Source organism: Myxozyma melibiosi, assembly GCF_037950935.1.
Source record: "Myxozyma melibiosi strain Phaff 52-87 chromosome Unknown BZA70scaffold_1, whole genome shotgun sequence".
Taxonomy (NCBI): Eukaryota; Fungi; Ascomycota; class Lipomycetes; order Lipomycetales; family Lipomycetaceae; genus Myxozyma; species Myxozyma melibiosi.
In genome coordinates, this window is record NW_027042915.1 from 2580095 (window position 1) to 2604209 (window position 24115).

The 24115-nt window shown below is 51.6% G+C and overlaps 11 protein-coding genes across 11 annotated transcripts; 4 read left to right on the plus strand and 7 right to left on the minus strand.

Annotated features, from left to right (window-relative positions):
• Positions 1–34: 34 nt before the first annotated feature.
• Positions 35–1801, minus strand: BZA70DRAFT_272840 (aldehyde dehydrogenase domain-containing protein). The gene is made up of 2 exons (XM_064911739.1): positions 1571–1801; positions 35–1500 (listed from the first exon to the last, which is right to left on the minus strand). Exons 1-2 carry the CDS (start codon positions 1726–1728, stop codon positions 144–146), a joined length of 1515 nt encoding a protein of 504 aa, XP_064771108.1. The 5' UTR covers positions 1729–1801; the 3' UTR covers positions 35–143.
• On the minus strand, positions 1802–6586 carry BZA70DRAFT_272843 (uncharacterized protein). Its single transcript, XM_064911740.1, has 5 exons — positions 6138–6586; positions 5417–6059; positions 3756–5351; positions 3590–3697; positions 1802–3532 (listed from the first exon to the last, which is right to left on the minus strand). The coding sequence occupies exons 1-5, from the start codon at positions 6490–6492 to the stop codon at positions 2137–2139; spliced, it is 4098 nt and encodes a 1365-aa protein (XP_064771109.1). The 5' UTR covers positions 6493–6586; the 3' UTR covers positions 1802–2136.
• Positions 6587–7391: 805 nt separating this feature from the next.
• Positions 7392–10743, minus strand: BZA70DRAFT_287400 (uncharacterized protein; the record flags this gene model as incomplete). Its single annotated transcript, XM_064913946.1, has 3 exons — positions 7392–7809; positions 7878–9039; positions 9129–10743. 3 exons carry the CDS (start codon positions 10741–10743, stop codon positions 7392–7394), a joined length of 3195 nt encoding a protein of 1064 aa, XP_064771110.1.
• A 400-nt stretch (positions 10744–11143) lies between these two features.
• On the minus strand, positions 11144–11756 carry BZA70DRAFT_287401 (kinetochore component CENP-S-domain-containing protein; the record flags this gene model as incomplete). Its single annotated transcript, XM_064913947.1, has 5 exons — positions 11144–11291; positions 11352–11385; positions 11445–11540; positions 11608–11635; positions 11721–11756. 5 exons carry the CDS (start codon positions 11754–11756, stop codon positions 11144–11146), a joined length of 342 nt encoding a protein of 113 aa, XP_064771111.1.
• A 189-nt stretch (positions 11757–11945) lies between these two features.
• On the plus strand, positions 11946–12984 carry BZA70DRAFT_272853 (protein trafficking Pga2). Its single transcript, XM_064911741.1, has one exon. It carries the CDS (start codon positions 12260–12262, stop codon positions 12623–12625), a length of 366 nt encoding a protein of 121 aa, XP_064771112.1. The 5' UTR covers positions 11946–12259; the 3' UTR covers positions 12626–12984.
• A 173-nt stretch (positions 12985–13157) lies between these two features.
• BZA70DRAFT_235711 (uncharacterized protein) lies at positions 13158–16559 on the minus strand (the record flags this gene model as incomplete). Its single annotated transcript, XM_064910348.1, has 3 exons — positions 13158–13302; positions 13365–13535; positions 13606–16559. The coding sequence occupies 3 exons, from the start codon at positions 16557–16559 to the stop codon at positions 13158–13160; spliced, it is 3270 nt and encodes a 1089-aa protein (XP_064771113.1).
• Positions 16560–16846: 287 nt separating this feature from the next.
• BZA70DRAFT_272857 (Snf7-domain-containing protein) lies at positions 16847–17860 on the minus strand. Its single transcript, XM_064911742.1, has 3 exons — positions 17684–17860; positions 17229–17591; positions 16847–17154 (listed from the first exon to the last, which is right to left on the minus strand). The coding sequence occupies exons 1-3, from the start codon at positions 17729–17731 to the stop codon at positions 16918–16920; spliced, it is 648 nt and encodes a 215-aa protein (XP_064771114.1). The 5' UTR covers positions 17732–17860; the 3' UTR covers positions 16847–16917.
• Positions 17861–18109: 249 nt separating this feature from the next.
• Positions 18110–20389, plus strand: BZA70DRAFT_272858 (telomere repeat binding factor-domain-containing protein). The gene is made up of 5 exons (XM_064911743.1): positions 18110–18274; positions 18350–18699; positions 18765–18882; positions 18948–19360; positions 19426–20389. The coding sequence occupies exons 1-5, from the start codon at positions 18268–18270 to the stop codon at positions 20239–20241; spliced, it is 1704 nt and encodes a 567-aa protein (XP_064771115.1). The 5' UTR covers positions 18110–18267; the 3' UTR covers positions 20242–20389.
• Positions 20346–21750, plus strand: BZA70DRAFT_34239 (uncharacterized protein). Its single transcript, XM_064915047.1, has 3 exons — positions 20346–20792; positions 20898–21063; positions 21125–21750. The coding sequence occupies exons 1-3, from the start codon at positions 20513–20515 to the stop codon at positions 21330–21332; spliced, it is 654 nt and encodes a 217-aa protein (XP_064771116.1). The 5' UTR covers positions 20346–20512; the 3' UTR covers positions 21333–21750.
• A 1-nt stretch (position 21751) lies between these two features.
• Positions 21752–23335, minus strand: BZA70DRAFT_34273 (nucleotide-diphospho-sugar transferase). The gene is made up of 2 exons (XM_064915049.1): positions 22540–23335; positions 21752–22453 (listed from the first exon to the last, which is right to left on the minus strand). Exons 1-2 carry the CDS (start codon positions 22983–22985, stop codon positions 22006–22008), a joined length of 894 nt encoding a protein of 297 aa, XP_064771117.1. The 5' UTR covers positions 22986–23335; the 3' UTR covers positions 21752–22005.
• Positions 23336–23551: 216 nt separating this feature from the next.
• On the plus strand, positions 23552–24078 carry BZA70DRAFT_287407 (uncharacterized protein; the record flags this gene model as incomplete). The annotated part of the gene is made up of 4 exons (XM_064913948.1): positions 23552–23576; positions 23705–23740; positions 23850–23965; positions 24025–24078. The coding sequence occupies 4 exons, from the start codon at positions 23552–23554 to the stop codon at positions 24076–24078; spliced, it is 231 nt and encodes a 76-aa protein (XP_064771118.1).
• Between the last annotated feature and the right edge of the window lie 37 nt (positions 24079–24115).

Sequence of the window (24115 nt, forward strand, 5' to 3'; positions counted from 1 at the left end):
ATAATGGATTACTATACATTTGCAGATCAACTCAAATGTCGATGAAAATGTCAATTGCCTCATGAATGAACTAACGAAAGTGTGCCCGAAATAAAACAAAACAAAACAAAACAACCTCAAAAGCAATCGTATCCCACAACCACCTACGCCAAGTTGATGTTCACAGTCTTGACCTGCGTGTAGTTCTTCAGCGCCTCCTTTCCAAGCTCACGGCCAATGCCAGATTCGCCGTATCCGCCAAACGGCAGAGCAGCGTGGAACGAGTTGTAGCAGTTGACCCAGACGGTGCCGGCCTTGAGTCGGTTCGAGACCTCGATTGCGGTGTTGAGCGACTTGGTGTGCACCGCCGAGGCAAGACCGTAGTTGGTGCCGTTGCCCTTCTTGATCACGTCGTCAATGTCCGTGAACTTGGCAATCGTGCACACAGGTCCAAAGATCTCCTCCTGCATCACGCGGTCGTCCATCTTCACGTTTGAAAGAATGGTAGGCTTGATGAAGTATCCATCGCTATCGAGCGGCTCACCGCCAGTCTCGACCTTCGCACCCTCACCCTTTCCAATCTCAATGTACTTCAAGATGCGCTCGTACTGGACCTTCGATACTTGGGCTCCCTGGAAAGTCTTCTCGTCAAACGGGTTGCCGACAATGTTGGCCTCAGCACGCTTCTTGAATGCAGCAACAACCTTGTCGTAAACGCCCTCCTGCACGTACACGCGCGATCCCGCAGAGCACACCTCGCCACTGTTGTAGAAGATACCAAAGTTGATCCACTCAACCGCGCGGTCAATGTCAACGTCGTCGAAGACAATGTTGGGCGACTTTCCACCGAGCTCAAGAGTGACCTTCTTGAGGTTCGACTCGGCAGCAGCCTTCATGATTGTGCGTCCGACCATAGTCGAGCCAGTGAAGGCAACCTTCTTGATCTTCATGTGGTAGGCGATCGCATTTCCAGCATCACGACCGAATCCAGAGACAATGTTGATCACACCGGGAGGGAAGCCAGCTTCCTTGATCAACGTGGCGACAAAAAGTGCGCTGAGAGGAGTCTGCTCCGCAGGCTTCATCACAACGGTGTTGCCGCAGGCAATCGCAGGACCAATCTTCCACGCAAACATGAGCAGCGGGAAGTTCCAGGGGATGATCTGGCCGCAGACGCCAATAGGCTCCTGCTTGGTGTAGCAGAAAGTATCGCTCGAGACGTCCATGACCTTTCCGTGGATCTTATCGGCCCATCCGGCGTAGTACCTGAAGCATCCGATGCATCCGGCAATATCGCCACGTGCCAACTGAATAGCCTTGCCGTTGTCGAGCGACTCGATCGAGGCGAGGATTGTGAGATTCTCCTCGAAGAGATCGGCGAGCTTGTTTAGCAAGATACCGCGCTCGGCGGGGGGCAGCTTAGACCAGGGGCCTTCCTCAAACGCTCGCTCGGCGGCGTCGACCGCAATATCGATATCGGCAGCCTGCGCCTCGTGCACGCTGCAGATCACTTTGCCAGAGCTGTATGTGATGATTTCAGGATTAGAATTTGATGTCGACTGACAATTCGTAAAACAGGGCATGTGCGTACCTAGGACTAGTGACCTCAAATGCAGACGAAGCCTTGCCGGTAACGAATTCGTTGTTGATGAAGAGACCGAGAGGCTGCTCATACTCGACACCGTTTGGGAGCTTGATGTGGGTGGAGAGAGGGAGATTGGCTCCGGATACCTGCTCGATGCCAGCCATTGCTTTGATAATGAGAAGATAGTAGTGAGTAGAAGATAGTAATGAGGAATCAGACTAGGCTGTCGAACAGAAATCGAGCAACCGGGGCATCGGGCAGCTTAAATATGTTGGTCCCGGGCGGGCGGAGAGCCAAATCTGTGACGCGAGCAAGAGCGCTAAGTGCGGGGTGACGCTGACCCGGACCCGAATAAGCGGGGGTCGGACCCGGGTCAAAGCTAAAGGTCTAAACCTTAAATCTTACCGCCGACCTCCACCGCGACCAGCGCCAAACCTCCCAGCGGACTTGTTCCCTGTCAGCCTAACGCCGACCAGAGCCCAGCGGAGTTGCTCAACTGCGATCAATCTTATCTTCGGACGTATAATAGCGGCGTGGTGCTTGTGGAATTGATTATTGATCGTTGCTAATCCCTACATCCTCTTGAACGCGACCGTCGACCGCCGTCGGCTGTGGTGGTGCTGCCCGCGCTTCCGGTCAGCGCTGCTCGCGTCTGATCCTACTCCTACCCCTGCTCCTCCTGCCGACGCTGCTGCTGCCGCTGCCGCTGCTGCGGCCAGAACCGACGCGGATCCAGTGCTACTCTTATCTATCAGCGCCTGCTCGTGTGCTCGCTGCTCTGAGCCCGAACGGAAGAGGGTACGCTTCTCCGACCCGGTGCCCAGACGGCGCCAAATTGATCCACCAGACGACGACGACGACGAGCTTTCGGCGCCGCCATTGTTGTTGTTGTTGGTGTTGCTGCTACTGGTGTTGGTGTTGCTTCCAGTGCCGCTGCTGCTATTAGTATTGTTGCTGTTGTTATTATTATTGCTGTTGTTGCTGTTGTAGTTCGATCCGGTGCTGAGTAAACGTTTCATGCCGCTTCGAAGAAACGTGGGCCGTCTCTCCAACGTCGACGACCCGCCCGCTGCTGTTCCTGAACCCGCATTCGTCGCGCATTCTGTCGCAGCTCCTGCCGACGACGTCGTCGTCGTCGCAGATGCTCCAGGCCGCGTGCCTTCGGACGAAGATATCGCCGAATTGCCCCGCTCGCCTGCCATCGCCGATTCGGGCCCCACGTCGTGCGGCTCAGATCCGACGGACTCAGGGTCAGGAGTAACCTCGCCCGCGGTCTTCCTGGCTCGCGCATCACTCGCTGCTGCCACTGCTGCTGCTGCCGACGACCCGGCTTCCGTGCTGATTATCGTGCGCTCGCGTGTGATGTTCGAGGACACCCGCATCAGCGACTTCTCGTCCGTCACCGTCGCCGCTGTTGACGTCTCCCGCGGCGCACGCACCTGGATCGTTGGCTTTGACTTCGCCTTTGTCCGCGACGCCGCGAGCGATGCAACCGCTGCTGCGGCTGCTGTTCGCGACGACGATGAGCCTGTAGTTCGCAGAGAGTCGCTGCGGGCGGGGAACGACGTAACATCTTCCTTAAACAGCTGAATGCTCAGATCCGGTCTTCGCCAGCGCGACGAAGACGTCGCTGGAGTAGCTCCCGGCCTCGCTGCTGCTAAAATGCTCGCTTGATCCTCCGCGCTCGTAGTTACTGATTCAGCAGCGCCAGGTGATGTCTTTGCCGGTGCTCTATCGAACTCGGGTACTTCTGTTGGCGACGAGACCGTACTCTTGCTACTGCTCACTGCCGCAATACTTTTAACGGTGCTTGTAGTCGTGTCTGTCGCCGCCCTCTGAAGCGGCGCCTTCGTCGCATGATGCGTCGTATTAGCACTCACTGGCGTTCGTGGGAAGAGTGGCTCCGTTGATTCCAACGGTGCAGACTGCTGCCGCTTTGCCAATTCCAAATATGAAAGTGCATTACGACTATATCAATGTTAATTATCTTCATCATCAGAAAATTATTGAACGCTTACAACTTACCACCTGATCTGAATTCGCTCAGCGCCAGTTTCTGCAGCCTGAGTCGCCCATTCGCTTAGCACCTCGTCGAGCGGCAAACTAAACAAAAGAGACAGAATTGTCGCCTCTCTATATCAATCTGTTAGCTCAGATTCTCTCGTCATACTGAATCAGCAACGGAACTCACAAGTAGTACGCGTTCTCGCGGAAAATTTCCCTGGCTTCCAATACCAGTCCGCATCCAATCATCATCGCGGTAGCAAGATGTACGGCTTCGACATCATCTCCGTAACTCTCTTTATCCCGAAACAACACCTCATCCGTAAATTTTTTGATCATGGCTTTCTTCGTGTCCAATTCACTTCCTTCTTCTCTATCTCGTGCCCCTACCAAATGCATCGCAAAAATTAACCATGACATCGACACCGTCATAGCTCGACTTGTTGGATTTCCCATTATAGCCGATAGTGTCTCTCCAAATTCATCAACAATATCCGATGGAGCCAGCGCAGAGTATGACTCCGCTTCATCGTACCGCCGCAGCCATAGATTCAAAACCATCCGCATAAACGTCTGCGTTGAGCCATTGATACTGCTGACGCTGCTGCCTATGCTGTCACCGCTACCTGGAATTAATCCACCTGATGACTCAAGCTCCCACTTCACAACATCACGTACACTGTCGCCCGCAAATGCTGGAGGCCATCCAAAGAGTATCTCGAGCAATGCGCGTTTCGCCACCGGGCCTGTCTTTGAAAACTCAAGACCAGTAGGCGACTCCTGCATAAGCTCGCCCACGTTTGAAAATAAACAGTCTGGTAGAATAGGTTCAGGAAGCGCTGGCTCGATTTCGGCTGGCGTGCTTGGTGTCGACGCTGAGCTGTAGTAGTTAGGCGACCTCTGCGCGTATTGCTGAGTCGCCTGTAGCTGCTGCTGCCTCTCCTGCAACTCAAGCTGCTCTTTCTGTAAAAGCAACTCCTGTACCGCCAAACTATGTTGATCTGGAATCGATACGACAGGAAATGCTGCTCCTGTCCCGGCATTGGTCGTGATCGTTGTCGCAGTTGGACCATCAGCAGTCGTCTTTAGCATATTCGGCTCCATATATGTCCATATCGGCGAGGTTGCTCTGATCGCAGTCGTTGGGTGCGGCAGCATGTCTGCAAAAACGTCGTTTCGCGCAAGTGCTGGTGTCGGCACTGACCCCACATCCACATCCTGCTGGGCATCTTTCTCAAACTTTGAATTTCGCGCCGATAGCAGCACCTGATCGTCGGGTTGATCAGGCGATTGTTGATCCATGTAATACGCAAACAAATCTGATGACGATTGTCGTCGCAGGCTGCCATTTCTTGAAGACGATGACCGCGTTGATCGAGAGCTTGGCGAAGACCGATGCCGCTGCGGCGATAGGTGGGATGAGCCCGCAGACGACGGCGGCAGTAAAGGTGGAGGAGTGTTAATCCCCCGTCGCTGAGCCTCTTCAATCTGATGCACTCCAGCAGGCTTATTAGGCGAGGTGGAGTGCTTGGGGGTCTGTATTAGCTGTAAGGGTTCCTGTAGATCTTGCTGCGCAGATTGCGATTCCGCGGGCCCTATGTTTACGCGCGTATGCTCGGTGCACTGAAGCAGATCGTAAACGTGGAGCGTCATCGACGAGTCGACTACCCAGGCAACTCCGGTTTCGCGTAGCAGGTCCATAGTTATTATACGAGTGCCTGGTCTGGTCGCTATCTTGTCTCGCGCGCCGTTATTCCTCCTCACATCGTAAATCACAATCAGGCTATAACAAAGTACTTCAGTTAGTCGCGGGTCCCAGATTCTTCAGCAACTACATCAAAAACGTACTTTTCGATAAAATGGACAACGCGCCCATTTTTACTCCACTTCAAACTGGGCATACCAGGGGTTTCTGCGCCCGGCAGACCAGGATGCAACCTTCGAATTAGGTTTACCGACTTGCCAGTATTCACGCACCAAAGCTGAATCTCATGATCCTCGTCTCCTTTCGTTTCGGCACCACGGGGAGCGTTCAGATCGCTGTTATCAGACTGAATCGGTACGCTTCGACGGCGGGGCTCGAGCCAGACTGCGAGCATCAAGGCTTCAGGATCAACCGAGGTAGGATGAAATGCGAGGGAGACGACACGACGAAAGTTGCTTGTGCTGGAGGATTGGTGCTGCTGTGGATCTGGTGGTAAGGTGTGAACGAGGTCTAAGCTTTTTATATGTCGGGGAGGGGAGGTGCCGAGAGTGCGGGGAGGTAAAGCGGGAGGGGCGTCGGAGGAGAGACGGCAGAGGAAGGTGCGGCCAGAGACGCATGCGATAGCAAAAACGGTCGGGTCGTGCGGACTGGCGGAGAGGGCGATCGCAGAAGAGCCGTCGGGGGTGGTGAATATGTCAATGGTGGGATCTGCTTTGGTTGAAGGCAGCGAGGTGGCTCCAAGGGAAGCGGATAGGTCGATGAGGGCGAGACAGCCGGCGGGGAGGGCTAGATGAGAAGAGATGAGGTGAGTATACGTACGCTAAGTTTAGGGGCGGGATCCAGTGCGAAGAGATGATCAATTACCACAAAGAATTGTCCGGCCATCGTGGCTCCAGCAGCAGGCTTTGGTCTGGTCGGGAAGGGAGAGGGAGGGCGAGGCGAGGTCGTCGATCAAGACCGAGGTGGGAGAACAGACACGGACGAGATCGTCGGGAGAGGCGCCTACATCATAGCGCCAGACGGATAGAGCGAGATGGGGTGAGTGCTGCACGCAGGCAAAGGCAGTAGGGTCGCATGGACGAGGGTAGAGGGCCGCGAGAGCGTCGAACGAGGCCGGCTTGCGCTGGGGGAGGAGGGAGGCCGGTGCGAGGAAATGGACGCTGAAGTCGTCGCGGAGCAGGACTGCGCCGGCGGGGAGGACGTGGAGGGAGAGATCCATTGCGGGAGGGCCAGGCGGTCAGGCGAGAGAGAGAGAGGGGACGGCCATGAGCAAGACTTTGAGAGGAAGGTAGAGAAGAAGAGAGAGAGGGTGGTGGGAAGGGGAAGAGGAAGAGGAGGAAGCGGTTGCGTGGTAGAGCGAAAGGAGAGAGGAAGCAGAGAAAGCAAGAAACGCAGGACCGGTGACGGGTTGACGCGTCTCCGCAGCCGCACGGGGCTTGTTTGAGCTCCCACACGCTTCTGATCCGCAGAAGAAGGAGGATATTTATGATTGTGAGTGGTTTATGTGAGTGTATTTGATTATTTTAATCAACTGAATGATTCAAGTATTCTTACTTCCTTCTATTCTCTCTTCATCTACTTATCTCTCATATTGAGTGCCCATCCGACGCTCGTTATGGCTTCGAAACCTGACGTGGGCAGCGCTGCGGCTCAGGATTCTTTCCTTTATTTCTATTTTTGTTTTACAAACATTTTCATAAACAAACATTCTCATCCTCCTCACAATCGATACCCGCTCCTTCCGGTCTTCGTCTCTCCTCTGATTGCGATTTCTCAACGCCGAAGAAATCTCTCTACGGCTCGAAAATCCCTCGTGGTCTTTGTTAAGCTCTGCCTGCGCCACTTTTGCCCTTCTCTCGTTCCGCAATCCGGCGCGCCTATATGCGCACCTTTAAACCTTCTTGCACTTTTATTCCCTCTCTGCTCACTCCAGCACCAACACCTGCTCCAGACGCGGCAGCAACTTCAGCACTCTCGTAAACTCTCGCTTCCCTGCCGATGTCGAGCTATGATCTACTTCATTTACTCTTACGCTCTCTTTATTGCAATAAACTTATATAGACTTATATACCCTCCTCATCTCCTTGGCCGCTCCTGCCCTCTCTGCCAAGAGCCCTCCTACATCTCCCTATACACCTGCTCCAGCGTCTTCCCCGTCGTGCACGTCATATACGAGCTGGACAGAGAATTCTGCATACAAAGTCCTCCCATACGCTCTATCACTGCCTCGTCAAACTCCCAGTCTCCTGTCAACCGTCGGTACGCGTCCAACACAGGATCAACATCCCCACTCACAATCACTTTCTTCGCCCCTGTCTTTGCGTCCTCCACTTCCTCAATCGTATACGTCGGTGGCGCCCTCTCTCTCCTATCTGCTCCCTCTCCGTCCGTCTCTTCCTCCGTCTTACTCTTTATCATTCTCTCGAAATCTTCTAGCCTGCACGCCGTCGCGCTCTTTGAAAAGTCAAATCCGCTAGGAATAGCCTCTGCTTCCAGCGGATAGCAAACCATCTTCTGCGCTGCAGTTCTTGCCAACCTATACGTAAGAAACAGTCAATAACACTCTCCTCATCTCAACTCAAACTATCGAATAATCATAAAAACCTCTCTGCGGCCTGTAAGCCATTCTTAACCGCAATCGGCGGTTTCTTCCCCCTCATGCACGCCAAATCCACAGACACCACCCCAAGCTGCCGGAGCGTGTTCACAGACCCATGGATTGTTTCCCACATACTCTGCCCCGGAATCTTCTCTCCCTTCACGTAGAACCGCGAGCGCACCAACTCTGGCAGTTTAGAAAACCGTTGACAGAGCATCGTCGATCGCGTGTAGATCACTAGTCGCTGCGGCAGCTTCGCCGCTGACATTACCTGGACAAGCGCCTGCATTAAAGCCAATGTAGTATCCGCATCCTCGAACTCATACCCCGAGCACCCAAATGAATTGTATACCGATCCTCGGGAAAAGAAAACCGCAAAACCAGCCATTATATCGGGCCTCGTTACATTCTGCGTCGATTCCGTCTTGTTAGGCCCAAATATCGGAGATTCTCCCGTCTTAATTTCTTTATCTCTCTTGGATTTATATCCGTGAATAAAACAGTATAACGTCCGAGCTTCTGTCCATCGTCGGCCCTTGTATGCTTCCTCGTCGTAATACTTAAACTGCGGATACTTCACCAAATCATTCTCAAGAAACGTGGCGGCTGTCAAATCACTCTCGGTCGTCGGGCATGTCCATCCGCTATCTTCCTCATAGTGCTGCCACAGCGTAGGATTCACTCGTAAAAACTCTCGGCCGAGGATCAAATCAAACCCTGCATTACCCTTACCAGGAATCAGCTCTTCGACCACATACGCATTGACCGTCGTATATGTATTGTTGAAAAAGAGCGGAATCGCAACCTCCCTTCCCCAGCTGATCTTCATATGCACAGGACGAAACACTGATGAAAGCTGTTTCCAATTCGTCTCATTTCGACCAGTCAACCTTCCTTCATCATCTTCCTGTTGGAGAATCAACGACATGTCGCCCGCTGGCGGCAAAGGAAGCCCTCTTGCAAGCTTCTTAATTGTATCCGTCACTAAATCTGTCTCGGCCGCCTCTGCCTCGGATCTAGTCATCGTTTGCTCAGAGTGCAGTTTACTACTCTCTAACAGTAACTCGTCCACAATAGCTTCCGCTGAGACTCCCAGAGCTGAATCAGCAGCAGTCGCCATCTTTATTGGCTCTTCTAGGTCGATCGGTGAAGGAATACTCTTAAGCTCTAGATAGAAAATGACGGTTAACAAGAGTTCAAGTCATGAATCTTAAAAAGTTGTCAGTATTGCATGCTCTTCAACTCCACCATATCACCATGACCCGGTTTAGTCTTGTCTTCTTCAGGCATTGACTTGTCTTCTTCAGGCGTCGACTTTGCTTCATCATCGGCGGAACCCTCAGGCGAGACCTTTCCAAGACTGACAGTGATTGTCCCTTTCTCGCTACCCTCTTCAGTCAGAGTCACGGCGTCGTCCGCCTTTTCCTCTTTCTCAATAATAACTTCCTCCTGAACCTGCTCGGCATCAGCTGCTGCATCATCTTCAACTGACACATCATCTTTATTTAGTATGGAACTAGTCTCAGCCGAGACTTCAAATTCCGGAAGCATTGGAATAAAATCATCTCCAGCGTCGTCCTCCCAAGACACCTGACGCCATGAGTCCTGCCATTTCTCATATGTAGCCGTCGATCGGTCAACCTCAGACTTTGGATCAGCTACGTGACCTTGCGGCAGAGGGTCCGACATCACTTTATCAGGCGAATTCTCTTCTCCGACTGGAGTAACACTTGAAGCCGATGTATCCGCGACTATCTGTCTGTTCTCTGCAGTTCCGGCGGCTACTGCAGCCCACGAAAATGACTGTAGCGGGCGACGTTCAGACTTGGATTGTGCAGCAGAAGCTACAGAACCATAACTCTTGGCTCCGGACCCGGGTCGGTCTGACTGTTCTTTATCGCGGTCATTGCTCATCAATGAATCCAAGGACGCCACCTTGGGCTTCCTAGCAACCAACTTGTAAGATTCAGCTTCACCGCCTGCTTCCGTACTAGTGGGAGTAATCGTAGTCGCTCCCGGTATCCCACTGGTGTTGATGCTCTGCCGCGCCACTTTGCTATAGGAGGGGCCAAGCTTAATTGGCAGATTGGAAAGCAGGTTGCTTTTGCTCGTAGTATGCGTAGTCTGATTAGCCAAATCAGGCTGCTCAGTCAGAGGCTGCTTTTCCTGTCGTTGCTGCTGCTGTTGCCCCTCTTTCTCCCTCTGCTTGGGCATCTTGACGATTGGTGTCCATTCGCCGTCGGAAATCGATGACTTGAGCAGTTCTGCGCATGACTGCAAATTTGAACTTGATTTCTTCGTTTCCACAACCGTCGCGGTCGAGGTCGTGGGCGTGGTCGTCATTGTGCTATCGGCGGGGTTTCCACCGGCCCCTTGACCGAAGAGTCCGGAGATACTGCGAATCGCTGCATCTGGATCGTAGTTTTTGATTTCGAGCATGCTATTCTCATTCGACTCTGCCTGCTTTCCGCGATCGACCACCTTGGCAGTGAGATCCGCCGCGCCCTTCTCGCTGCTGTCGTTGTCGCTGTCGTCGGTGACAGCACGAAACGACGCCCCATAAAGCGCCGTGTTCAGCACCTTTTCTTGAGGTACATATCCATCCAGTACTGGGAATCGAGGCGCATTGCTGAGCTCACGGCCGGCGAGATAGCGATCATATGCGTCACGACTGATGAACGTACTCGCTGTATCAGACGGATCGATTAGCACTCTGAGCCTTGCATTTGAGAACGCGACTGAGATCTTTATTCCTTTCTGTTTCGTTAAAAGTGTCTGCAGCTGTGGAGTGAAATTGTTGTGGACAGTAAGGTCAATTTCCAGTCGGTCATTGTTGTTGTTGCTACCTCGCACCGAGGACTCGGGTTTCATTCTCGGCCGCGTATGTTTGACAGATTTCAGATCAAGAGAGCAAATGAGCCACGCAGAAACAGAAAGGTTCGGATTGTTGGGCGTAATCAGAAGGACGGATCAGAACGGGCAGTTGCGAGAGTGGGATGGCGGAAGACGTTGTTGATGCGCCCCGCCTTTTACATCAGATCGTTGGTTGTGTGCGCACCACAGATCACGGTCCACTACAGTCGGCCACCGAATTGCTCTACTACGACAAGATCATGACTTTACAGCTTCTTACACGTCCAGCTTGACTAAAACCACACCGATCATTGATTGATAGCTCATAATGCATTAAATAGGCAACGATATACAACAAAACAACAAAACGCCAGTAATTCCCAAGCAAAAGCAGACAAAGACCAAGACTTCAACGCAGCTAGTTGTGGCCAGCCTTTGACGCCTTTGCTGACCGCTTCCGCTCCTCAAGCTCTTCCACAAATTCTTCAAGAACGTCTTTTAATCCCTCGTTTCGTCGACACATCATCAGGACGTCATCCGTGTTCACGGTCTTTCGTTTTGCGTGCCTAGATGATTAGAAGGTCAGTGTCTTGAGCAGAAGTAGCGATTTGAGAGAGGTCACCAACCATGCAAACGATTCAATATCAGTAGCAAGTGTCACTAGTAGTTAGTTAGCAACAAACTCATACAGTCAAGCTATATAGATCATCAGAACACACCTGCTTGTGCGTAGACCAGTTCTGTCAGAGCAGCGGTATACTGAGGTGTAACGTTCACCCCAAGACTCTCACACGCTTCATCAACAATCTTGCCAACTACAATAGTTTAACAAAGTCAACCCCGGCACTGGTTTCAAAACTAAGCAGCAGTAATGCGTATTACCTGTATACCAAACCGCTGATTTCAGCCTCTAGAAATTACTCAAAGTCAGCGCACGATCTGGATAATAGAAGGCCTTGTTGTCGCGTTCATTGGCTCCATTGGGTTTATCTCACATTCTGAAGCTCAGGGTCCATATCTGCAGAAGGCATTTTCTGAGAAAGCGAAATATCGTATCAAAGAAGTTTTCCTGAGGACTGATGGGCGACTTGTATAAACTTGTCTGGGACGCAGGAACAGATCGCGTCGCGCACGCGTTAGACTTTGAGATAAACAAAACGAGCCGAGAGAAACCCAAATCGCCGTAACAACCGAGGGGTTAAACAGGGTCTGTGAGTCCAGACTAAGCTATATATTTATAAGGTGCACTGACACCCACAATACCCCATCGGCGCCACACGGATGTCAGAAGAATACAAGTCGACCTGTTTTTCTGTCCTCGGCCGTTGTTTGGAGAACATAGAAAACGCCGGCGTTTTCCCTCCGTCCACTTGCGCGCATTACTTCCACTCGCCATTCCACCACCCCGACAATACCTTGCGCTGAACAAGGCTCTTCTTTTGGATATACCACTATTCGCAGAGAATTCCCGTCTACCGCTTCCTACCCGCTCACTCGAAAGCCTTCCTCGAAATAATCGCAACATACCATCAACATGGAGATCAAGATTTTCGACCACCTCAAAGACTACACAATCAAGGATTACTATCCTATATTTATAATTGTGACCGGATACATGCTCTTCCGTCCCTACCTCATGAAAATCGGCGCCGAGCTACAGAAGCGCGAGCACCGGAAAGCCGGCGCTGAGACTCGAGAGGCGGCAGTCAAGAAAGCACTCAGCCTGGAAGATGTCGACGAGCAGTTCGAGGAGGAGACTGTCAAGAACGTCTGGGGCCGCAATGCCCGCAAGCGCCAGAAGAACGTCATGAAGCAGATTGAGAAGCGGTACGAACGGCAAGCCGAGATTGAGGCCAACTACGAGAGCGACGAAGAAATCGCCGAGTTTTTGGCTGAATAGACGCCAGTTTCTCCTCTCTTCTGGCTCTTGTTTTCTTTCTTCTCATCCTTATCAGTTTTTGGATTCCTTTCTCGGTCTTTATCCACCGACCGAGATATTTCTGGGCGGGTGGCAACAACATTAATCGCAAGCGCAAACACAATAGAACTCGGTGGAAGTTGTTACCCTCCAGCTATCATAGAGCATATGTCACGAATAATAATGAAGAAGGGCGTTCGACTAGAAAATGGAAATTAATGCTCTGATTTTGTTTCAGAGTGATGTTTTATTTGCCGGTTATAGAGATGTTCGATTCGGTTGCTTGCAAGGTGTTTTCTTGTGGCGTACGTGTATATATCATAAACATTTAATTTGGACCTATTGTGTTTTATAAATTTATTCAATGATATTCCATCTAAGAACTATATGCTTCCCATAGATAAACACAATCACAACATATACTATTGTCTGTCTAGAAAATGCATCCTCCAGAAAAACTAAAAACCAAGATATCTCGGACTGTGCACTCTAAGTATTTCAAAGCAACAAGAATTTAGTAGACCTCGAGAATATATCTGCTCTTCTCCTTGAGCTCCTCAACCTCCTTCGCAGTGTCGATCTCGACGTTGCGGATCTTGGCATCCTCCATGATGACATCCTCCAGGACAGCAGTAACGTCCGGCACGGGCCAGGTGGGACTATGATACAATCGGTTAGTCTCACTATCAATAGAACCTTCACAAAACAGTTTAAAACGTACCCGCAGAGATAGAAGACACCCTTGCTCTCGACATAAGCCGGGACAAGCTTGTCGATAGACTGGCGCATCTTATCCTGGATGTAAATCTTTTCAGGCTGATCACGCGAGAAAGCAGCACCAATATGGGTAATAATTCCAGCAGCCATATGAGCCTCCCAGAATTCACCATACCTATACATCATTCGTGTTAGTATTACAACCATAGAACAGTAAACCAGACATTGCTTTGCATAAAACTTACAAGTACTCCTCCTTCTGGTGACGGGATCCGAGATACAAGAAGACATCTCCAATCTCGTGACCCTGCGCCTTCTGCCACGCCTTCTCCTCAACAAAGGCCTTGAAAGGAGCAAGACCGGTTCCGAGACCACTCATAATGATAGACTGAGTGGTCAAAGGAGGCAACTTCATAACCGAAGGCTTAACAGAGACGACAACTTCAGAGCCAATCTCGAGCTGCGAAAGGTAGCGCGAGCACTGACCGTAACGCTTGCGGCCGAGGTTGTCAACCCAGTCGACGACGACGATGAGCAAGTGCACGGCGTTCGGGTGCACCTTCTGCGAAGACGCAATCGAGTACTCACGGCGCTTGAGCGGGTTGACCATCTTCACAAGCTCCTCGAACGAGGGGCGAGCAGAGTCAAACTCGATGAGAATATCAGCATAGGTAAGAGTCTCCTCCTCAGCTCTACGCTTGAATTCCTCCGCACCTTCAGCGCTGGAGAGCTTCACAAGATGAGCCTTCTGCTTCTCATCAGTGGCATACTCGGCAAGCGACTCGTAAAACTTCTTCGGGGTCTTGCCGAAAATGTCAAGGTTCTCGAGCAAGACCTGGTAAACAGTACGCTGCTCGAAACGATCGGGATCCTCACGCGACGGAACAAGGACGACAGCATCAGCATCGAGGCCATAGTCAGCAATGAACTTGGCCACGAGCTCGGAGTCGTTGCGACCATGGATACCAAGAGCCTCTCCGATCTCGTACTTCAAGCCAGTTCCAGTGATGTCAAACTCGATGTGGAAAATGTTACGGTCGTAAGACGAAGGAGTGAGACGCTTGAGCTCCTGGACCTTGGCAACAAAGTTCTGGACAGGCAAGTCAGGACGGAGTTCAGCCTTGTACTCGTATGCCTCCTTGAACGCAAGAGTCTTCGCAGCAGTCTGGTAAGTCTCGACATCAACAACAGGCTCCTCGATAAACTTCTCCTCGTTGGCAGTGAAGCTGTCCGAGACCGGAGCAATAGGAAGCGAAGTGGGCTCATCGTCGCTGAGCTCCCAAGCGGAAGGAACCTCGGCCTTGACGAGCGCAGCCTGGACCTTCTCCGACAGCTCGGAAACGGCGGCGGCGTCGAGACCAGAGTCAGGGTTGAGAGTAAGCAGCTTGCCAATGTACGCCTCGGCGAGCTCGGTGGGGTTTCCGGTACGCAAGACAGCGATCTGAGATGCAAGGCTGACCGCGGCGCCGTTGGCGGAGTCGGCAACATCGGCAAGGTTGATCGTGTAAACGACAATCTCCTTCGAGGTCAAGAGCTTCTTGATCGGGAAAGGAATCTTCTTGACGAGATCCTCAAACTTGTCGGTAGTGTTGACAAGAAGCGAGCCTCCGAACTTTAACGCATCGACCACATTGTACGCAGAAAAGATACGGTCGTCATTGACAACAACGATATCAGCATTAGTAACAGCGAAGGTCGAGTCGATGATGCGCTTGGACGAGCGCAGCTCCGACTGAACAATGCCAGCCAAGGTCTGGTTGTCAAAGGTCGAGTAGAATCCAGTGTTGCGCGAGGTGTCGAGCGAGAAGAACTGGGCAAGCTTGACAGGGGAGAAGGCAAGCGGGCTGTCGTCAGCAGACCAGAACACTACCTGGGAAACGTCTTGGTCTTCGAGCAAGTCGAAGGACGCAACGGTAGAAAAGCCGTTGGCAGTGACCTCCTCCGGGATGGAAATGGTGATGGCCTGCGAGCCACGGAGAATCTGCTCGTAGATCCAGATGAAGTTCTTGGGAGTCATGGTCTGCTCCTCGCGGGTGTACTTCAGATCAATGAGCTTGGGACGAGACCCAGCCGGGAAGTCAGGAGACATGACAACGGCAGAGAAGATGTCGCTGTAGATCGACGACTTGAAGGCAGGGTCCTTAACCTCAGCCTCAGAGTAAACCTGGCCAAAGACATAGACCTGCTTGGTCGAGCGCGGGAGAGCGTTGAGGAACTGCGACTCGCCGAACGGGGCGGCAACACGGACGGTCAAGACACCGACGCGCTCGCCCGCATCAGAAAGGTTGAGAGCGACCTCAGACGCAACAGCCGACTCGGTCGAGCCGAGAAGGACAAGCACAACATCGGGCTGCTCGTGACCCTCGTACTCAAACAAGCGGTAGGAGGTGCCCAACTCGGCGTTGACAGCAGTCAAAAGACGGCTGGCCTTGATGACGGGGTCAGCGCGGAGGAAGGTCTTGTCCTGGGACGAGAGAATATCCTCGTACATGTCCTTGACACGCTTGGTACCGAGAACGTCGACGACGCGCTGGCTCTCGCGAGCGAGGCGGAGACCGTCATAAAGATGGACAGCAGGCAGAACCGACGAAAGCAAGGAGGCATAGAGAGACATGTGCTGAAGCTCAGAGACACGAGACGAGGTCACAAGAGCAAGCCCAGACTCACGAGCAGCGTTGAGAGCAGTGATGTAGTCAACGACAAACGCATCAGAGACGGGAGAGTAGTCAATTGCCGCAACGTTCAAGACAATGGGGGAGGGCGGCGAAGGCAGATAGGCGAGCTCAGATAGCACAGGGGAGAGCGCGGGAAGAGATCCAGACGAAGCAACGATAGAACGCGTAGCGGTATCGTGCTTGCGCGAGAGGCTCGACGAAAGAATGTACCCCAAAGGAAGAGACCCTGCGCCAGCGCGAGTCTCGAGCTGGCTGACGAGGGGAACAGTTCCAAAGCCGTTGGGCTGGTCAGCAGTCTTCCAGGCCGCAATATCAGAGTCCAAGCCGAAGGTCTCTGGCGAGTAGGTGAAGATGGCATCAGAGAGAGCATAAGTGGAGAGCTCAACCAACGTCTGAGGAGTCACATAAGTCGGTCCATCGAGAGCAGAAATGTTCTCGGGAACAGGGAAGGGCGCGACGAGGGTGGCCTTCGCGAGGAAGTCCTCCGAGACCTGCGAGGCCTTAAAAGGGATATCTGCAACCATTTTTTCGTGAGCTAACCGGGATATGACGGAAGAAGCTCTGCGAGAGGTTGAACGAGGTTCAGGAGCAGAAAATCTAAGCAGTTGGGTGGGGAGAGGAAAACTCATTGAGCGGGTGGCTTTAGTTCTTTGCTGATGTTGAGGAGACCCGGAGTTTTTTTAAAATTTCTTTCTTCCGGAACTCTAATTTCTACAAATGCGCAATGTCACGTGTGTGTCAGTCACGTGAGGAGTCAGCCTTGCCTTGTATTGTGCACCCAGCTTTATCTGAGCTCTCAATGGGGGACCAACTGAAAATGGACTAATTATGCTTGATATGCCATGTGTATTACTTGTAGATTGAACATCAGAAACCAGTCCACTAACTCTGCAGCGCCCGTAGTCTCTCGCGCATACTGTCTAAATCGGCCTCCTCTTCCTCTTCTTCCTCGGCCTCGGCCGGTACGCTGTCTGGTACAGCACCTGCCTGTCCCAGCTTGCCACCGGTAATTTCTGAGAGAATAGCATCTACCTCGGCATCGGCTTCCATTTCCATAGTATCATCTGCCTCGTCTAAACCATCAAGCGTATCGCCGACCATCTCGTCCATTATTCCAGCCTATATATATGCGATAGACGTTGGTTAGCAACGATAGTACGTTAACATAGATAAAGGCGATTCGAATGATATACCTTCATGAGCTCCTGGCTCAGCTCGCGCATAGTACCTGATAGCTCCGGCATGCGTACTAGTGTGTTGACGTCCTTCATTATGCCGGTACTGGCCTTCATACTTCCTTGGATCTTGCGGACTGCGAATGCTTCCCGAACTTGCATACCTACCGACTGTAGCTGTGCCTTCGACTTGAATAGTCTCGAGCGCTGTTGTCGAACGTGGTACAGCTCCTTGGCCAAAATCCGGGCAGATGATACATCGCCACGTTTTGCAGCTTGCTTGATCATCGACTTTGTTTTCGATTCGAGACCCGCCAGACTTGTAACCTGCTTCTCCAGTTGACGCTCGTTTTTCCGTAACAGACTGTTGCACTTTCGCATCTAGACATATAGGCAAACAGTCAGTCCTGTTGATATTCTGTGGCGTATCCTAAGGTTGAATTGCGATCGCAGTGCAGTAGACACTATCTTACCTGCTCGGCCGGATCTGGTCCATATATCGCTCTCTTTAGCATCTCCATTTTGCTGTGTAGTCGCAAACAGTAGAAATCACAGTAGACTGCTCAATTATATTCACCAACGGGCGAGAGGAAAGTATTGAGGCGCTCCTATTTCTTGAAGACTGAATGGTCGACCCTTGTATAGTAGAGATTATCAGTGACAAAAGCGGCGCCGCTCTCCCAGAGATTTTCAGTTTGCTCGCCGCATTGGAGATAGTTTCGAGGCCTGGAAACATCGGAAATGGCCGCAACTTTTCGGGATTGGCAATTTCTCGATGCAGTAAATTTCAGATTTCGATAATAGTATACAAAATTGAATGAATACTGAAGAATACAATAAATGTCACTATTTAATGACAATATATGGCACCAAATCGGCTACTGTATAAACGCATATAACATGTGATTTATATGGTGCTAACCGACCACTAACTTTCACGTCGCTCTCCATCGCTCTGATCTCGTCCTCGTTGAACCCTACCACAGTTCGCCCTATACGAGCAGAAGCCCTCCTTCTACCCCGGATTTACAACCCTACTTTGATAACAGACGAACAAATGATAAGTAAGTAACGCGACCTGTTCTGACCAAACACAAGAAGCCTTGTTCTCTTGTAGTCTAACACCTCTCTCTTGATAGCCGCCGAGATCGAGGGTCTCGATCCTCACCCTTCTGAGGAGGCAAACGCACCTCAGTCACCGCGCGGCGAGAAACGCGGTCATGATGAGAACATGTTCCAGATGAACGATGCTGAGCAGCTCCGGTTTATCGCTGATCAGCTGGAGTCTGTCCAGGGCCATGACGGCGCCGCGTTTGATGACCTCGGTGCTCTTGATCACCATGATCACCATGAACCACAACACCAACAACACCATCAACAGCACTACCAGCTACAAACGGTGTTTGACTATCCTCTCGACGAGCTCACAGGCTCCAATGATCCTTCAATGCAGCTCAAAATGCAGAGCATGCCGATTTTAGATAATCTCGTGAGTGGCGCTCCGTTGAGAATAGCAATGATGCCAATCTACTGACCAATTCGCGCTCTCTACAGTCTAACCAAATCCTTGCTACTCTTGGGCGCGGGGCATATGAAAGCGCGTATACTGTTGTTACTCAGCCCGAGAGCGATCAGGGCCAAGCTTTCCGGACTTTAAATTCTCTGTTTGAACGTATGCTGCGTTTCCCTTGTATCATTCTGACGAGGGATGGGGTACTAACTAAGAACTGCGTACAGAAACAAAACGACTCTATACTACTGATTTCTTCTTGTCCGCCACCGCTTTGGGCCTCTCAAAATCTCCACGCTATTGCTCCACTATCCGCAAAGCCAATCTCGCTACTTTTGTTACTGCAGTCTACGGTATCTGCCCTGCCGGCTTCTTCCATCTCGATAAATATTTCATCGACTCTTTTGTGCCCGAGAACAGTCGCCTGCTCAAGGTACAGGGCGCTCTCTACCTTGATCTGAAGACCCAGTCTTTTATTTCGGGCTTGGGTCAGAAGGAACGTACGAGGGAGCAGCTTCTTGATGATCTATTTCCTGATGAATTAGAGCGGATCTTTCTAGATCGGAGACCGGGTGCGGGCAAAGTCTTGAGCGCGGGCGAGCTTGATTTTATTGCCCGGTGTAAGAGCAGGAAAGAGATCGTATGTCACCAAAACTTTTCTTTTGCCATCGAGATCGATTTACTGACCTTCTTTTATTTGTATAGTTGGCTAACCCTGCAGACGATGAGGCGCTGTCTGAAAAATATCCCTGGACTAATTTCGTGCGGGATATCAATGACTATGTGGCGAAAAACTATGCTTCGATAATCGCGCTTCCTGGACCATCTAGCAAGAAGCAGAAGCGGTTAGGTAGTATGTCGCTGGGGTCGGACGGAACAGTCTCGGGTGGAGCTCCGGATATGGATTCAGTGGATGTCAACCCGTATGGCGAAGAAGCTGCAGTTGTGCATGCTGAGCCAGTCATACCGAATCTCTCATCGATGCAACATCATGTGGACGCAGATATACCTGTAGATCCAAGCATGCATCTGGGCTCGTCGGTGGGGCAGGCAGGTTCCGTGAATGTCAATGGCAGCGGGGAAGGAATACTAAGCGCGGAAGAGGCTTATGCGGCTGCGAACGAGATTATATCCGGAACCCGCGTCCATGATGGTGAGCATTCAGAGGGTATTTTGGCGTCAACTGGGAACGGACAAAGGTCAAAGCCGCCCCGAAACCGGGCGTCTAATGGAGGTGCAAACAAGCGGCGGCCATGGTCGAAGGAGGAAGAGACAGCGCTACTGGAGGGTTTGGAGAAGGTACAGGGGCCAAAATGGAGCGCAATTTTGGAGATGTACGGGCCGGGAGGTACTGTGAGTGAGGTTTTGAAAGATAGAAACCAGGTGCAGTTGAAGGACAAGGCGCGCAATATGAAGCTGTACTGTTTGAAGAATGGGATGGAGGTCCCGTTATATTTATCGTTTGTCACGGGAGAGCTGAAGGACCGTCACAGGAAGAGCGGGAGGACTGATGACGACTGAATGACTGTGTGGATGTATTTTTATTATCGTGATTGTACAATAGTTGGATTTATAGAGTTATGTGGATCAACAAACAAGCAGCCGTCCGTATATGAGCCAGGATGTTTGTAATTGCCGAAACTGGTATTTAGGGGGTTAGGGTGTTGACGGCCAATCAGCAACACCCGAAAAGAAACCCTCGTTTTGCAGAGGTTCCCCGAACTCGCGACCTCAGCCTTCACAACTCAGACCTTCACACCTTTGCCTGTCCAAGATCAGCTTTCTACTCAAGATGATAAGGCTCCCATCATTCGCTGCTTCGCGCTCGCTCGTCCCGCTGCGACCGAGCCAGCAGGCTCTCGTGCGTACTTTCTCGGCCTCGACATCGGCGTCGAAGCCAGACAAGCAGGTCGTCGTGTCCAAGTCGGCGCTGCCCAAAGACTACCCCTTGCCTTCGGAGCGCAAGCCTCAGAACGTGATCGACTATGCTATGACTACGCTTGATGCTATTGCGAATTGGGCTCGTCAGGGCTCGTTCTGGCCCATGACCTTCGGTCTGGCGTGCTGTGCAGGTATGTTACGACAGACGAGATCCTCTCTCGCGGGAGCTTCAAACAGCGCGGGAGTTGGTTGCGAGTGGTAGTAATCGGGCTCTAATCTGAATTTGTTTATTATAGTCGAGATGATGCATTTGTCCGGTCCCAGATACGATCAGGATCGTGTGGGAATTATTTTCCGTGCCTCGCCGCGTCAGTCCGATATTATGATTGTCGCCGGAACCCTCACAAACAAGATGGCTCCCGCTTTGAGACAGGTTTACGACCAGATGCCTGAGCCCCGATGGTACGAGTGTTTATCTTACTTGATAGTTGTGATCCGGACTAACGTTTGGATTTATAATTAGGGTGCTGTCTATGGGCTCCTGTGCCAACGGTGGTGGCTACTACCACTACTCTTACTCTGTCGTCCGTGGTTGCGACCGAATCGTTCCTGTCGACGTCTACGTTCCCGGATGCCCGCCTACCTCGGAAGCTCTCATGTACGGAATTCTGCAGTTGCAGAAGAAGATGAGACTCCAGAAGATCACTAGACTCTGGTACCGAAGCCGGTAAATGTTGGTTGAGTTCGATATGTCAAAGGATGCAAGATTACACGTTCGCAAGAGAGTGGGCGTGGGAAAAGTCTGTTGTGTGTTCATGACGGCTGCCTGGCATTGGTTTTAGAGCATGCAGTGCGGACTTTGTTTTGTAGCGTGGCGGTGTGAATTGCGGCAAAGCGATTTCGCACATGGAGAAAACGGGATTCAGATCAGGCAGTGTTTGACTTTTTTTGCTAGAGTCGAGATTGTGTTTTGTGGATTTCCCGTTTTGTTCATTTGAATGATGTTGTTTTTTTGGCGGGGTGTCGGGTCAATTGTACTGGTTTTTTTCTTTTTTACACATGTTCATTATCTACACATTTTTTCAATCTAATTTATTTGCATATGAAATACAAAAGGGAGAGTTGATGAAACGTCAATTATCGCACGGATAAATTAGTGTCAATGATGTGAAAGTTGTCGATTCGTATATCGGAATCAGTAGAGGGAAGGATCCGATTTGTAAGATAACAAACGAGGATGATATGAGCAAATTTACAAAGGAACGCGAGCAAATTTAGAAATATAATCAATCTTTTAAGATGTGGGAAAAAGCAAGGTACTAGTAAAACAGTATGTTACAAACGAGATAAAAATACAGCTGACGGTTACAGGCTGCACGTAGTCACAAAGATAGTAAAACAGTTTTAGAAGCCGTCGTAGACGTTTGCAGCCTTCTCGTCAGCGTGGCGCTGGTCGTTGATCTTCCACCACCACTCGAAGAGCTCGTTCTCGGGATCACGGAGATCCCATGGCTTGGGGGTCAAGATGTAGTGGACGTTCTTGACCTCCTCGTCGCGCCAGATTGGCTTGTGGACGTCGCGCAGTGTCTTGAGGGCGTTGTATTTGTATGAGAGAGGAACCCACGAGTCACGGAAGACGTCCGAGAGCAGGGACTGGTCGGCGAATTCGTAGTTATCGGTCATGGTAGGAGATGCCATGGCGGCGACAATCTTGTCGTAGGAGTCCTTCGACGGGTTGACGACCTGGAGACCACCGTTGCAGATGGCGAGGCCGGTGTTGGTGGGCGCGCCCTCGGTCTGGGCAACATCAGGGGTGTCGTGCTGGTGAGTGAAGGAGCAGTTCTCGGGAACCCTGAAACAAGCAAGCAAGTGTTAGTACAATTGTGGCGAGGAAAGGAAGGAAGAGAAGCGGGAAATGGGGCATTGTCGTGAACTTACCAGTCCTTGGGATAATGGGCCTTCTTGAAGGGATTGCAGGTGCATGCGTGAGATGCGGCGAAGATACGGTCGGTATCGTTGAGCTCCAATTCCATGAGCTCGTCCATGTTCTTGACGACGATCATGTCGGAGTCGAGCTGGACGACACGCTTGAACTCGGTGAGGTTGAAGGGCTGGAGCTTCGACCAGCAGTCGTAGAAGCGGACGTCGTTGCCATAGTCTTTGTGGCTCTTGGGCAGGAGGTAGGCGATCTCGCGCTTAGGAATACCACGTGCTTCGAGGGCGGCGTGGCCTTCGGGTTCGAGCGTGGAGGTGTAGAGAACGAGGAAGGGGTACTTGGAGCCGACCTTGCGGAGGGAGTACTCGAGGGCGAGGAGACCAGGTAGGTACTTTGTGTTTGTAAGGAGGGTGGTCCAGACGTGGGTCGTGTTCTCAGGCAGAGACATTGCGGTCGTGTTTGAGCGAATGCGGGTGGAGAAATGAATGGACGGCGGGCGGAAGCAGACACGCGGGCTGGTGAAGAGGAAGATGAGGAGGAGGAAGAGAGGAGGAGAGGAGGAGAGGACGGTGCTCGTCACGAACCCGGCCCACGCTTTGCTATCGCGGGACCCAATACGCCCGCTGCAACGTACGCAGCCCGCTGGACTCCACCGATCGGCCTAAATATTCCGGGTAACAGCTGCTGTCTACGGTCTGCCTACTTCTCTACTGCGCGGTTGTCGCTGCTCGGAATAAGAGCCCAATTGCTCACTCGCTCGGCCTCTTCTCGCGCTGCTTATCAGCCTCGAGGTTCGAGCGCCGACTTTGCTCGTCGTCGGTCGTCCTTCATCTCAATGTCCGTTCATCTCGCCGCGCCGCACTTCAGCTGCGGTCATGTGATTCAAAGTCACGTGAATGGGCGCGGAAAGCAGAGCAAACCACACTCCAGGTCGGGCATTTAGCGCATCCAGCACCCGCCCTCTTTCTCTATCCCCTCGGTTGTCTACTTCTCTGTATCAGGTTATAGATAAAAATGGCTGGTGGACACGGACCTACAAGTACGTTATCTGCACACTGATCTTCCTGCTCGTTTGCCGCTACTTCCTCCGCTGCCTCCCGCACCCGGGACGAATCCGGCCAATGAGCTTCCCGATATTATCATTCGCGCATGCTAACATCATACCAGCCCTTCACCGGGATCCCGCTATCGACAGACACTACAGTATGTATTACCGATAATAAAGGGCTTTGTTTTGCCGTTGATCTCGCTTTGTTTTGGTTTTTCTGGGTCTTTGTTGTGGTTGGATGGGCGACTGACACACTATATCCAGCCCTCCGCGAGAACTACGAGGCCTACTACAGATGGACCCCCAAGAACGCTCGCTATGCCCTCATCTTCCTCGTCGCCATCCCCGGTGCTCTTCTCTACACCTCCTACAAATTCGAGGTACGTACCCGGGCTATCCTTATCGCGGCATCTGATCTTTATTATTGACATATCTACAGGGCAAGATCAACTTCGAGGCCAAGAAGCGTGGAGAAAGCATTTTTGAGAAGTGAGAAGCATTAGATACGATCTAAATAAATCTGTACAGTT